We start from the raw sequence: 12,563 nt of genomic DNA, 5'->3' as shown, positions 1-12,563 counted from the left end.
AGAGCTGGGGATGGGCCGCTAGAAGGGACACGACGAGCCGCAACGCGTTTATTTTTCCTTTCCGTCCCCCTAGAGCGATACAGAGGTGGTGGCGGTGTTTCCCGGTAGGAGGCGGAAGGGGCAGGACCGGGAGTGCTGGTAGGAGGTGGGGGGAGCCGCGATTGTGGCGGAGCTGCTGGGAGCTGAGGGAGATCGGCGTCCTCATTAAGGTGGAGGTGAGCGGGGCTGGGGGTCGGGGACCGCCGAAATAACCGCCCGTTGGGTTGAGGGCCGCCGTCATGGTGTGTGGCAGCGCTTACAGCTCGGAGTGTGTGCTTAGAACTGCAGGGCACAGCTATAAAAGCGAGCTGACTTGGCAGCGATACTCAGTTATGTTCAGCTATATTCCTGCTTAGGCTAAAGGATGTACTGCCTGCGAAATGTGCTTTGAAAATAACGCTCAGATTTTAAGTGCTGGCTTCTCTTTGCTCAGATTTTGGGAATGGGTGCTGACTTGGGAATGGGTGCCAACGTTCTGTCAAAGCCAAAACCTGTTGGTCCAAAGCGAGCTTTTGCAGCCTTTCAATACCTGAAGGGAACTTACTCCCAGGAGGGGAGTAAACTCTTCGAAAGGGCTGACAATAGCGGGACTAGGGGAAATAGTTTTAAGTTTAAAAAGAGGGAAGATTTAGGTTGGATGTTAGGGGGAAGTTCTTTACTAGGAGAGTGGTTAGGCCCTGGAACAGGCTGCCCAGGGAGGTTGTGGATGCCCCGTCCTTGGAGGTGTTCAAGGACAGGTTGGACGGGGCCCTGGGCAACCTGATCTAGTAAAGGTGTATGTTTGGTGGCCCTGCCAGGCAGGGGGGTTGGAACTACATGATCCTTGAGGTCCCTTCCAACCTGGGTCATTCTGTGATTCTGTGAGCTGTTATAATGTCGAATGTAGTGTAGAAATGTGTGCTTGGAATTGCCCTCATCAGAAAGAGTGTGTCAAAGTGTGGCACACCAGGACTGGTGCCATGCAGGAGATGCGGCTCTGTGAAAACAGAAGGCACCCTTTGCTGCTGTGACATTTGTGCACTCTGTTAGCTGCTCAGTATTAGGGAAGGTGGTGACCTTGGCTGCTCTATGTGTCTAAAGCACTTTGCTCCCATTCATGGGCAGTAAATAATAATTAACGTTAGCTACTGTGCTTTCTGAAAGCAGTTCCTGTGTCAGTCTATTCTTTCAGCTTCGGAGTTTTGACTTTTAGAGAAACCCATTTAATGTTTCTAAATGCTGAGAAGGTTCTAAAACCTGCCACACTTGGGATTTTGTTACCTTTAACACTGCTCTTTGCCTTTGCTCTAAGCAGAGGTGAAATTGTGGTCACATCATATACAGTAGCTGTAGATCATATTATAGACCTTGTATTATACTGAGTAGATAAGCAAGAAGGAAGGTGTGTTGTATAGTGACCCATGTTGTATGGTTATACAGTGACTTGTGCAATACTTGCTGCAGAGGCTGCAAACAGTCTGTGACTCTGACAGAAGTCTGATGTTTATCATGTTCTGTTCTGGGATTAATTATTTCCTCTGTGTTTTTTCTAGCTCTGTGCTCAAGTGTTTTATCTGGAAGTAAGTCATGTACGTGAGCTCAACTCAAAAAGCAGTAGAAGAATGGATAGGAAAACTTAAAAAGCAATGAGTTCTATGCTTTAAAGAATACAGAATGGTTGTCAGTACTACTTACTCCTAAGGCAGAGAAAACCTGGGAGGAAATGGTGATTAACGGACTTTAGCTACAGCTATAGTTATTCCTCAGTTTGGGAACTGAAGGTGTAATGGATTGCACTGAAATGTTCTGGGGAACAGAGGTAGAAGACAATGCAATGGCAAGACATAGTGTTGAGAAAAGGAATGCAGATATAATAGATTTTCTTAAAGAAATCAAGAGAAGTTCAAGAAATATAGGAAGAATGGTAAAACGTATAAATAAATAAAGTGATGAAAGGTAGTTCCAGTGTCAATATGTTGATATTAGAAATCTGTGTCTAAAATAGCACTATATCCCTATGTACCTCTTAATTGTATTTAAAAGTCACACCTTACTATTGCAACTCTCAGAAAGTAATTCACTTTCCCCTTCTTATTCAGCTTAAACAAACTGCATCTGCTTGGAATGTTAATTAAAACATCTTCCTTATCAACCCCTGTAAGTGTGCGTGTTTTCTTTGTTTCTTTTCAGCATCATTATGGCTTCTCCAACTCTGCTCATGCGTGTCGTTGCCTCTGCGTATTCTGTTGCAGAAAAAGCAGCAACAATTGTTAGAAAAGTAATGGCCGGTGGAGATCTGGGGATAGTGGAGAAGGTATTCCTTTAACTTTGTTTCCATTTCATTTCTCATATCAAGACACAACTCAAACTGGTATTACTGAAAGTTAACAACAGGGGAAGGAAATACAGTTAATCCCTAACTTCACTTCTTTGAATTGAGAGCTATTCCTAATTAAAGGATTAAAAGAGCATTGGAGGAGAAGTGCATTTTAAATGGTATTTCTACAAGATGTTCAGACACTGAGAAGAAACCATAATTTTGTCCTGATTTCCCTCACAAAGCGTGAGCTTCACATAGCACGTCAGAATAGACAATAATGCATCTTTCCCATTGATTTCCACACCTATGTTCTGACATCTGTTTTACAGGATACAGTACTATGCCATGTTATTTGGATTAGGACAAATCAGTGTTTAATTTCTTAAAGCAAAAAAGTAACACTTAACTATATTTCCTTTCTGTGGTTAATTTCTGTAGCTGGATAAAGAAATTTTATGTCACTAAATAAGATATAAGCAATTTCATGAAGATTAAGGCTAGAAAGCCACTATACTGTTTTTGTTATGTTTTGAAGTACATGAATTCTTATCCTCCTTTTAATAGAGTGGAGCCAATGACTTGCAGACCAAAGCTGACCGACTGGTACAAATGAGCATTTGTGCTTCACTGACACGGAAGTTTCCCAGAGCAACTATCATAGGAGAAGAAGTAAGTACCTGATTTGTTTCATGCTAACAATTTAGCTTGCTGTAACTTGCAGCACAATATACTTGGCAAGGTTTTAGAAAATCATCTCTTTGCAGGGGAATAACAAAACACACCAGGAATCTATCCCATTTTATCACAGAATCACAGAATTATCAAGGTTGGAAAAGACCTAGAAGATCATCTAGTCCAACCATTACCAATACTTCCCAGCTAAATCATATTCCTCAACACAACATCCAAATGTTTCTTGAACACTCCCATGGTCGGTGACTCCACCACCTCCCTGGGCAGTGCATTCCAATGCCTGACTACCCTTTCCGAGAAGTAATACTTCCTAATGTTCAGCCTGAATCTCCCCTGACGCAGCTTAAAACCATTCCCTCTAGTTCTATCACCGATTACACGAGAGAAGAGGCCAACCCCCAGCTCACTACAGCCTCCCTTCAGGAAGTTATAGAGAGCAATAAGGTCTCCCCTGAGCCTTCTCTTACTCCTCTACTTATTTTTCAGTACGTTAGCTTTGTCAAGTAAGCTGCAAGCAAATCAACAGCTCTAAGGCAAATTGAGGTGAGTGCAGCAACTTTTTGTATTAATTTTGACACTCCTTTTTGTAGGATCTACCTCCTGAAGAAGTAAGTGAGGAATTAATTGAAGATGGCTACTGTGAAGAAATACTGAAGAAAACTTGTCCTGCTCAGTACACAGGAATTAAAGAGGAGGAGGTAACTTTACACATATGACTCTGTATTTTACACTCTTCTATATTGCTTTGATTTAATCTGAAAATTTAGACAGAACTAAGAATGATTTCAGTGTTGCCAGTTGCTCTTCTTGGTTTGATACTCATACATGATAGTTATGTAGACATGAGTGCCACACTACTAGAGCTGGAAACACTGCATATCCCTTCGTGCAACAGTGAGAAATGGAAATTTGCTTCTGATTCAAATTTTTTAAAATGAACTGACTTTGGAAGTGAGAATGTCATTTCCATGCTGAATTTAAGCCTTGATAACTTCTGTTATCAATGATAACAGGTAATTGCTAGCAAGTTCTCATTATTTTTTTTTTAGATTTTCCATAAAATACTAATATTGTAGGTTTGAGGTCATATCGTTCACTGAAAAAATTGAGTTTATTTATCTCCTTCCTTTTGTAAGGAAATAAAAGCACTAAAATAAATATATTTACCTTGCATGTTTAACTATGTTATTTGTTTATGCTGTTCTTTATTTTTTTAACAGCTTGTAATATGGGTTGATCCTTTGGATGGAACCAAAGAGTACACTGAAGGTTGGCTTCTCAATTCTGCTGATTCAAGAAATTACTGTAATACAGTAAAGTGCTATGTACATGTGTATTGTTTCATGGTAGAAGTTACATACGATATGACTTCATAAGGCTGGTTTTGTTTCTGTACTTGTAAGTGCAATGGAAATTCTTAACCATCATTCCCAGTCCTAACAGGTATTGAATATATCAAGTTCCTACCAGGTTTTGTCAATTCAGGGAGCAAAGGCTGCATTTAATTGCTGGCAGATTGTCTTAAAAAGTTTTTAGTCAAGTAAATTTATATTTTTGTACATACTTTGAACTGGAGAACTAAATCTCCTGTTCATACAAGCATACGCTTAATTATATGTACATCCTTCTTCATACAAGCATACGCTTAATTATATGTACATCCTTCTCTTCAAACTACTTAAATAAAACCCTCCCCCAAATCATTATTTTTAGGTTATGGAAAAAAATCATTCGCAGAAAAGCTCACTTTGTGTCCATAGAAATAAACTTCACAGTAAAGAAAAAAACACAAACAAAAACCTTATAAAATGTATGGCAAAGCCTTGCCCTAATTTCCTGCTGCATCTTTTAGCTGACTAACATCAAATCTTTTAGTTACATTTTTTCCCCATTTTCAGGGAAAGAGATGTAAAACTGCCATAAAATTGCTATTTCTTTTATTGAAGGTTTGCTTTCATTCATTTATTCATTTAATACTTTCTCTTTTTTAAGCATAACTACCTTTATGTTATTTCTGTACAGGTCTCCTTGACCATGTCACTGTTCTCATTGGAATTGCTTATGGAGGCAAAGCAATAGCAGGAGTTATTAACCAGCCATATTACAACTATGAGGTATCAAATTGACTTGTTTGAGAGTGCTAGGTGATTTTAACTGTCTCTTCTGTGATATTTCCAGTTAGCAAACTTTCACCTGGAAAGCAATGTGTATTTGAGTTAATGTTGTAACGTAAGGAATTATTCTTTTATTTTAGGTACACTAAGTTTTTAATATTTATTTCCAAGAACTGAATCTCAGGGACCCAGTAACAGTTATAGTGCATTTTGAGGCTTGTGTAGTATCATAGTACATGTCACATATGTACTGCACTAATATGCAGATATTAGTTTGTCAGTCATGGGAAGCAGAATGTCGTGCATCACTATAATTTCACAGATGAGAAAACAGTAAACAGTCTCCTGAAGGTTGTACAACACATCATTGCCATGGATGGAAAGAGCTGAGGCATTCTGATTCCTCTGTCTGAGCTGTAGAGTACTTCAAGTGCCCCCATTTAAATGTATCTCAGTGTTAATAATATTTCTCCCTAAGATGGAACAGTGTCTCTAGCCACTCTTTTCCATTTGTGCTTTAAACACTGATCACTGTGGTTAACCATCATCTGGACCTTTCCATAGGCAGGAGCTGATGCTGTACTGGGCAGAACAATTTGGGGAGTCCTGGGCATAGGTGCCTTTGGATTTCAGCTCTCAGAAGCTCCAGCTGGGAAACACATCATTGTTACCACCCGTTCGCATGGCAGTGGTCTGGTAAATGACTGTATCAGTGCTTTGAACCCAGACAGCGTTATCAGAGTTGGAGGAGCAGGAAACAAGGTATGAAAACTCGAAGTCTTTTGGTTTGATTGGGAGGTTATATCTTTGGAAAAAGAAACAGAATTTTGAATGAAAACATTTGTTTACGTGCATGAATATACAAGGAATTTCCTCCTCTGTTCTTAGCACAACTTCTCTTCCTATAGCTTTCAGTGTGCCATGAGGTAGGGAGTCAAAATTTGGTACAGATAGATTTGTAACAAGGGCTGTGCTGGTCATGGCTGAGGTCCATCTTCATTTGTATCCTGTTTCTTGATACAATAAAACTTATAACAAGACTGGAATGACTAAATGAGAATATAGTTTAATCATAGTTAGGCTATTGCTCCAACTATCTAGAAGCAAATATCTAAGGATTTAAATAGGAACAGCACAAAGTGATAAACCCTTTGCGAACCTTCTTTACATGCAGATTATTATGCTGCTATTTTGAAAACTTCCTTTTGGCAGCTGAAAAACAGACTGTCCTGTCTTTTCTCCAACACATACACAGGCTCAAGTGGCTCCAAGAAAACACAGTCAGTTTCCATTTTTCCTTTATAGGTATTTGCACAAGATGGGAAATTTTGTTTCTGAAACAAAAAGCAGATTTTCATCCTTTGGTTTGTATTTATAACAATCATAAAAATAGATCATTAGAATGGTAATAAAGTATATCTTTCTAGAGGCTTATATGTATATATGTGTATATATATGTATATGTAGTTATATGTGAAAGAATCTCATTTTCTAACTGTAAGTATACAGAACAAACTGATCTAATCCTAGATTCATTGAAACGATTGCTGTCTCTATTCATAACAGGTCATTCAACTCATAGAAGGCAAAGCCTCTGCTTATGTATTTGCCAGTCCCGGATGCAAGAAGTGGGATACCTGTGCACCTGAAGCTATTTTACATGCAGTGGGAGGTAAGTTAATAGCATTTGAAGTCTTTTCTAAGGTAAGTGAAATGGCAGCAGTATAGGTTATTTATGCTTATCACGGAAAGAAAAACATTTTAAAACATGTTTTGGAAGAAAATTGACTGTATTTATGTACTTTTAAATGATCTTGATTCACTAGGGGGCTTTGAGCCCTTTTAAATAAGCAGTAAGTTCAAAGGGGCAACAAATGCAGGATGATAGACCTTAAAGATCATTTAGTTGCAACTCCCCCACTGTGGGTAGAATGATGGGCCTCATAACAGCATCATTTATTTATCTCTTCTGTAGTCTGCAGTACTGTGTTCAGAACTGGGATAGCTTTAAGCAGGTTAACTCAGGCACAAAAAAACAACTAATCTGGGACAGCACAGTGCTGTATTTAGCCTCCTTGTTATGCAGGTATCTCCAAGTTAAATTAGCTTGTGAAGGGTCTGTGTTGCTCTTGCTTAGTGATTTCCAGAAACTCATTTAAGACCAGCAGGGGTATTTCTATAGCATATTAGAGTTGGTGGTATACAAGTACCCTGGCTCTTACTTGAACTCAGGATTTTACTTTCTATCTATCAACTGCCAGTGTATGATCTACACAGGAAGCATTTTAATTTCTCTATAGGTAATAGCTGTAGTTTTCCAGAAACAATGAATTTTAAGTATTGCTGAGAGGAAATAGAGCTGATTAATTATTTAGTATCAGCTACTGTGCACATACTGGGAGGGAAGAATAAATTTCATATCTAAAGACAGGTATGTGTATCTCAAGGACTGAGGGTTTTGTTGTTTTGTTTTATCGCTTGTACTAATAAATTAGATTATTTCTCTCCATCTCCATTTTACTGGAAAATATATATATATATATATATATATTATTTTTCTTTGTTTTGCAGGCAAGCTAACTGATATCCACGGAAACTCCTTTCAATATAACAAAGAAGTAAAACACATGAATTCAGCTGGGGTCCTTGCCACTTTGAGAAATTATGACTATTATGCCAGTCGTATCCCTAACACAGTTAAACAGTCTCTTGTGCCTTAAAGCACGAAGTATCTTCACTTGGCCTGGAAAGTTGAGAAGGTGAGATTGTAGAAAAACTGAGAAAGGAAGATAATTGAGCTTGAAATTGCTTTATGGAATCTGAGCCCAATTCTTACATTAAGATGTTCGATAATTTCTAAATAACATGCAGACTGTCTGCTGTTGGATCCGATTGTTTTGCAAATGATATAATAACTATATTTCTTCAATATTTGTTTTCCATGTTCTTTGGAAACAGAGTATTCATTCCATGTGGCATGACTGTGGTTAATGTACTGTTAATCATAACAATATAATCCAAAAGTCATCTGAGTATTCAGGGCACAAATTCATTTTAACTTACCTACCAAATTTTGTTTGGTGTTTTTTCTCATATTTACTCAACAAGATTTTGTTGTGTTAAATACAAATGGGGTAGGAAGTTGAATGGATGGATGATCACATTTATAATAAAAGTGGATGGTTTTGATTCTTAAAAGTGAAATGTGATCTTTATTATGCATGTATTTGAGAATGAAGGTTAGTTTGGTTTTCGTTTGGCTTCCCTTATAGTTATAAACCAAGATTCCTCTTTAAATACACAAAATTTCTAAGGCAAGTTATTTCTTGCAGGACTTCTATCATGTATGTGTAGCAGCATTTAGTGTACACTGTGGATCTCTATAGCAAAACTGTAGTAGTTTTAAGCTAGTTCTAGGGGTTTCTATGCGTTTCTTAGTTTCAAACTGATTTAGCTATTTAAAAGCCATTTTTACAGCATATGATTCATTGAGCTTTAGGCAGTTGATAGTAATCATTTCATCAGACTATTTTAGGATGATGTACTTTATTTTACTTACTGAGTCTATTAAACTCCTCCTCTGCCTGCTCTCACTTCTTGAATGACCATCTTTCAATCAGTTCAAGCTATGTGTCAACCAAGGTGAAGTTACATGCAAATAGAGATGCTCTTTTCTCAGTGTAGCAGTAGGAAACTTAAGTACAGAAGGACTTATGTGCAGGGAGCAGCTTGAAGACATCCAGTTACTGAAATGACTTCTTTGAAATAGCTTTGAAGTGTAACTGAAACAGCACTGTGTTGTATTTCCTCCCATCCCCCATTTCTGACTTGCTGCCATCATACTGTAAGGCTATTGGATTTTCTTAATGCCTCAAGATCTTTACTTGCACCCAAAAGAGATATGTAATACAATGTGCTTCTAGACATAAACGGAGGAACAAAGATTGCTTACCAAATTCTAAAGTTTTAAACAGATCCAAACACTTAAAAACACTTTCTGGGCCCAAAGAATCCAAGGGCAATTCTTCATTAGGCTACTGTCATCCAGCTGTCTCTCAGGAAGAGACAGCAGACTGAGCTTAACCAGAGGAAACATAAGATTTTCTTTTAGAGATAATGGCTTAGTTTTGCTGAACAGCTATTTGTAACCTGAACTGTCAAGCTGCCAGCTTAAAGAGTCCTTTGTTATTTTGAAAGCAGAGAAGAAGAATGCCACTTCCATTAATTAATGACTGTGACTCATACTGAGGCATGCCATGAGAAGCTGCCAGTTCCAATGGACTACACAGCTGTTTTCTTCTCTATGTGGATAGAAAAGTGGCATCTGTCAAGCTCACAGGACTGTGGTATTAGGCAGGGTGCCTGAACTCTGTCCTTGCTTACTTAATGCCTGAATGCCCAAGTCCTTCCAGCATGACTTGTTTTCTTTAACTCCTGCTGACACTATGAAGTGCAAAGTAGCCAGATCCCTTCGAAGTCCTCTTAATAGCAACACTCTGGGTCTTCAAGTTAGCTCTGAGCTGTAATATAAATATATATATACCATATATATACCATTTTCCATACAGCTGAAAATTTCAGAATTCAGTTTTCAATGGTGGTGAAGTTATGCATATTTCTTGTATTTAACACCTCTGATTTACCTTTCAAACTGCATACGAGAATCTTTGGATTCAGTTCTTTCCACCTGAATTCATTGCAGTATCTCCAGGCTTGCTTTGTTCATTCTTAGGGCTTGCTGGCTTAAAGCAAGCAGGAACATCTTAATGCCAGATGATATGAATAACTCTTGCTGAAGAGTTCCCAGTCTCCTCATGTGCAAACATGGGAAAGGAACTGGGGAAGCTCTTTCCTCAATGCGCACAGCTTTTCCTTACAATGTTCACAGATACATTAGCAAGACTATCACTTTTAGCTTGCCCTATCATCATCCGGCCTATGATGCTGTAATTACACTACAAGCTGCATACACAGGAACAACACATGCTTCTAATCCTTTCATCTACAGCCTACCTGTCTTCTTTTTCTTTAAGTGTATGACTAGTAAGAGCACGTTAGACAGATTCAGCCTGTTTTAATTAGAGCCTTCCTCATACTTTGGCTCCTTAGAACTTTAGTCATTCCACAGGCTGATTGTGACTAAGGTATGAACCACCTAGCAAGTACAGATTAAATTTCAGCTCAGGTTGGATGTTAGGAGAAATTTCTCCTCATGAAGACTGATAATGCAGTGACACAGGATGCCCGGGGGGGGTGATGGAAGTCACTGTCCCTGGAGGTCTTCAAGAAACATGGAGGTGTGACACTGAGGGATGTGGTTAGTGGGGATGGGTTGGTCCGACTCGGTGAGCTTAGAGGTCTTTTCCAGCCTTAATGATTTCTATGATCCTGTAATTCTCATCCCTTCAGGATTCTTGGCTACTTTAGTATTCACTTAGAAATTGGTACGTGAGTTTGTGAAACAATTTCAAATGAGATGTAGAATGATTTAAATCATTTAAAGCACTGCCATGCTCCACCAATCATGCATCTGAGAGCTCTTCTGCCAGCAAATCGGTGATGTAAAACACAGTGGGTAAAAAAAAAGCACAGGGACACTGCAATGTCCTTGCAACAGGGTGAGCCAGAGCCTGCATCCTGCAGGGAACTGCTTGCGCAGTAGTTTTGTAATTAATTCTGAGACCAGACTGATCCACTTCTAGGCATGTATGTGAGAAATGTAACTGTAAGAGAACAGGGTGAACTGTATGTGATTCTGTTCTGAAAGAGCAGTGAGGCACTGGCACAAGCTGCCTGGACCTGGTGGAGTCACCATCCATCCCTGGAGGTCTGAAGAACTGTGGAGATGTGGCAGTGATGGCTTGATGATCGGACACTCCAATCTTAATGATCCGATGATTGTGCGCTCTTTTTTACTTGGTTACGCGACACAAAAGCGGCAGCAGACCCCTGTGCTCCCGTCGGAGCCCAACCCTAAGCAAGCTGGCGGATAACTCCAACAAAGCTTTGGAGAAAGGCCCAAACACAACGTAGAACAGCAACCAAGGCCCGTCCCGCTGCGGGAAGTGACGCTGCGGCTCCTCCCCGCCCGCCATGTCCGCCGGAGGTGGAGCTGCCGCCGCGCTGGCGCCCGCCCCGCCCCGCCTCTCTCCGCTCTCTCCTCTGGTTCCGGCGTGGCGGCGGGGATGGCGGCGCTGAGCCTCACGGTGCAGGCGGGCAGCCCCCCGCTCGGTAAGCGCTGCCAGGGCCCTCCCTTTCCCTACATCCTCCTCCTCCTTCCCTCGGGGTGCCTGGGGTCGCGCAAGGTGCCTCCGCGTTGCATCATGCGGAGCGGCCGCTCCCCGGCGGGCGATGAGAGGCAGCCGCTGCCCGGCCTGCCATCGGGCTGCTTGTGCCCCTCGTTTGCTCCCTAAGCAGCGGTACGGTCTGAGCTGCGAGCGTAGGGGCTCTGGAGCGTTTGTTTCTGTAGTGGTAAGTGGCACTGGAGGTTTAGTTGAGTGGATTATGCAGTGATGACAGAAATATTGCATCTTACGAGCGAAGCACGTTGGCAGCGTTTGTACGAGGCGGCTGAGCTCACATCTCACTCCTGCCTACTCCGTGCTACTCATCATGGCTGCGCTGGGAGGCGTGTGGTTGCTATTCATGTCCCTAGTATTAATTACACAGCTCGCCGAGTCTAATCCTTGTCATTTCCAAGGCGTTTCTGTGCTACTAGAATACTTACAGGCCTTTCAGATGTATTGCGTGAGCGGTGTCACCCTGACTTTCACATGTGGATAACATCAGGGATAGAAGGACGTTGGCTTACTGTTGGCACAAGCTTAATGCCACAGAAGGCGTTTGCACTGAGAGCTGGGAGCTTCTAGCTCCTGTGACTTGTATTTAGGGCAGCGTATTAGTAGCTTACGCACCGCTGGCTTTGGGCAGTCTCTGTGTTGTTCTCAGGGAAGGTGAAACGTGCAGCGAGGCTTCAGGTTCCATATTAGAAGTTTCTTCTCCAGAAGAGCAGTGAAGCACTGACAACGGGCTGCACAGGGAGGTGGTGGAATCACTGTCCATGGAGGGGTTCAAGAAACGTGGATGTGGCTCTGAGGGATGTGGGTTAGCAAGCAAGGTGGGTTGGGTGTGATGGACTTAGTGGTGTTTTCCAACTATAATGATGTTGTGATTCTAAGAGAGTAGCAGGTTGGTTAGATGCCCTTCCAGACCTACAGCATAGCCCTCTGGATGCCTTCGGTGAAGTAGTGCCTGTGCAAAGCTTACTGTCTTTGTGTGCTTGTGAGCAGAGCACACGAACACAAGCTCCTCTCCTCCAGCTCAGCAGGCTGGGTCTGGAGCAGAGCCAGCCCAGAAATAATGCAGCCACGTTAGCTTAGTGCTTTGTTCAAGCTGTTCCACTGTGCTATGGAGCACTG

General features: G+C 41.1%; 2 protein-coding genes across 5 annotated transcripts in view; both read left to right on the top strand.

Moving 5' to 3' along the window:
* Positions 1 to 130: 130 nt before the first annotated feature.
* BPNT1 (3'(2'), 5'-bisphosphate nucleotidase 1) lies at positions 131 to 8,343 on the top strand. The gene is made up of 9 exons (XM_015857178.3): positions 131 to 215; positions 2,209 to 2,332; positions 2,903 to 3,007; positions 3,622 to 3,729; positions 4,252 to 4,300; positions 5,054 to 5,145; positions 5,710 to 5,907; positions 6,712 to 6,817; positions 7,717 to 8,343. The coding sequence occupies exons 2-9, from the start codon at positions 2,216 to 2,218 to the stop codon at positions 7,863 to 7,865; spliced, it is 924 nt and encodes a 307-aa protein (XP_015712664.1). The 5' UTR covers positions 131 to 215; positions 2,209 to 2,215; the 3' UTR covers positions 7,866 to 8,343.
* A 2,957-nt stretch (positions 8,344 to 11,300) lies between these two features.
* Positions 11,301 to 12,563, top strand: part of EPRS1 (glutamyl-prolyl-tRNA synthetase 1) — a 34,460-nt gene continuing 33,197 nt past the window's right edge. For all 4 annotated transcript variants that reach the window (XM_015857171.3, XM_015857169.2, XM_015857170.3 and 1 more), the window contains exon 1: positions 11,301 to 11,376. In XM_015857171.3, coding sequence (XP_015712657.2) covers positions 11,331 to 11,376 — 46 coding nt within the window. In that variant the 5' untranslated portion in view covers positions 11,301 to 11,330. The remainder of the gene's footprint in view (positions 11,377 to 12,563) is intronic.

The sequence above is a fragment of the Coturnix japonica genome, chromosome 3 (assembly GCF_054131305.1).
Source record: "Coturnix japonica strain WE chromosome 3, WE-NBRP24, whole genome shotgun sequence".
Taxonomy (NCBI): Eukaryota; Metazoa; Chordata; class Aves; order Galliformes; family Phasianidae; genus Coturnix; species Coturnix japonica.
This window is presented reverse-complemented; position numbering and strand designations above follow the sequence as displayed.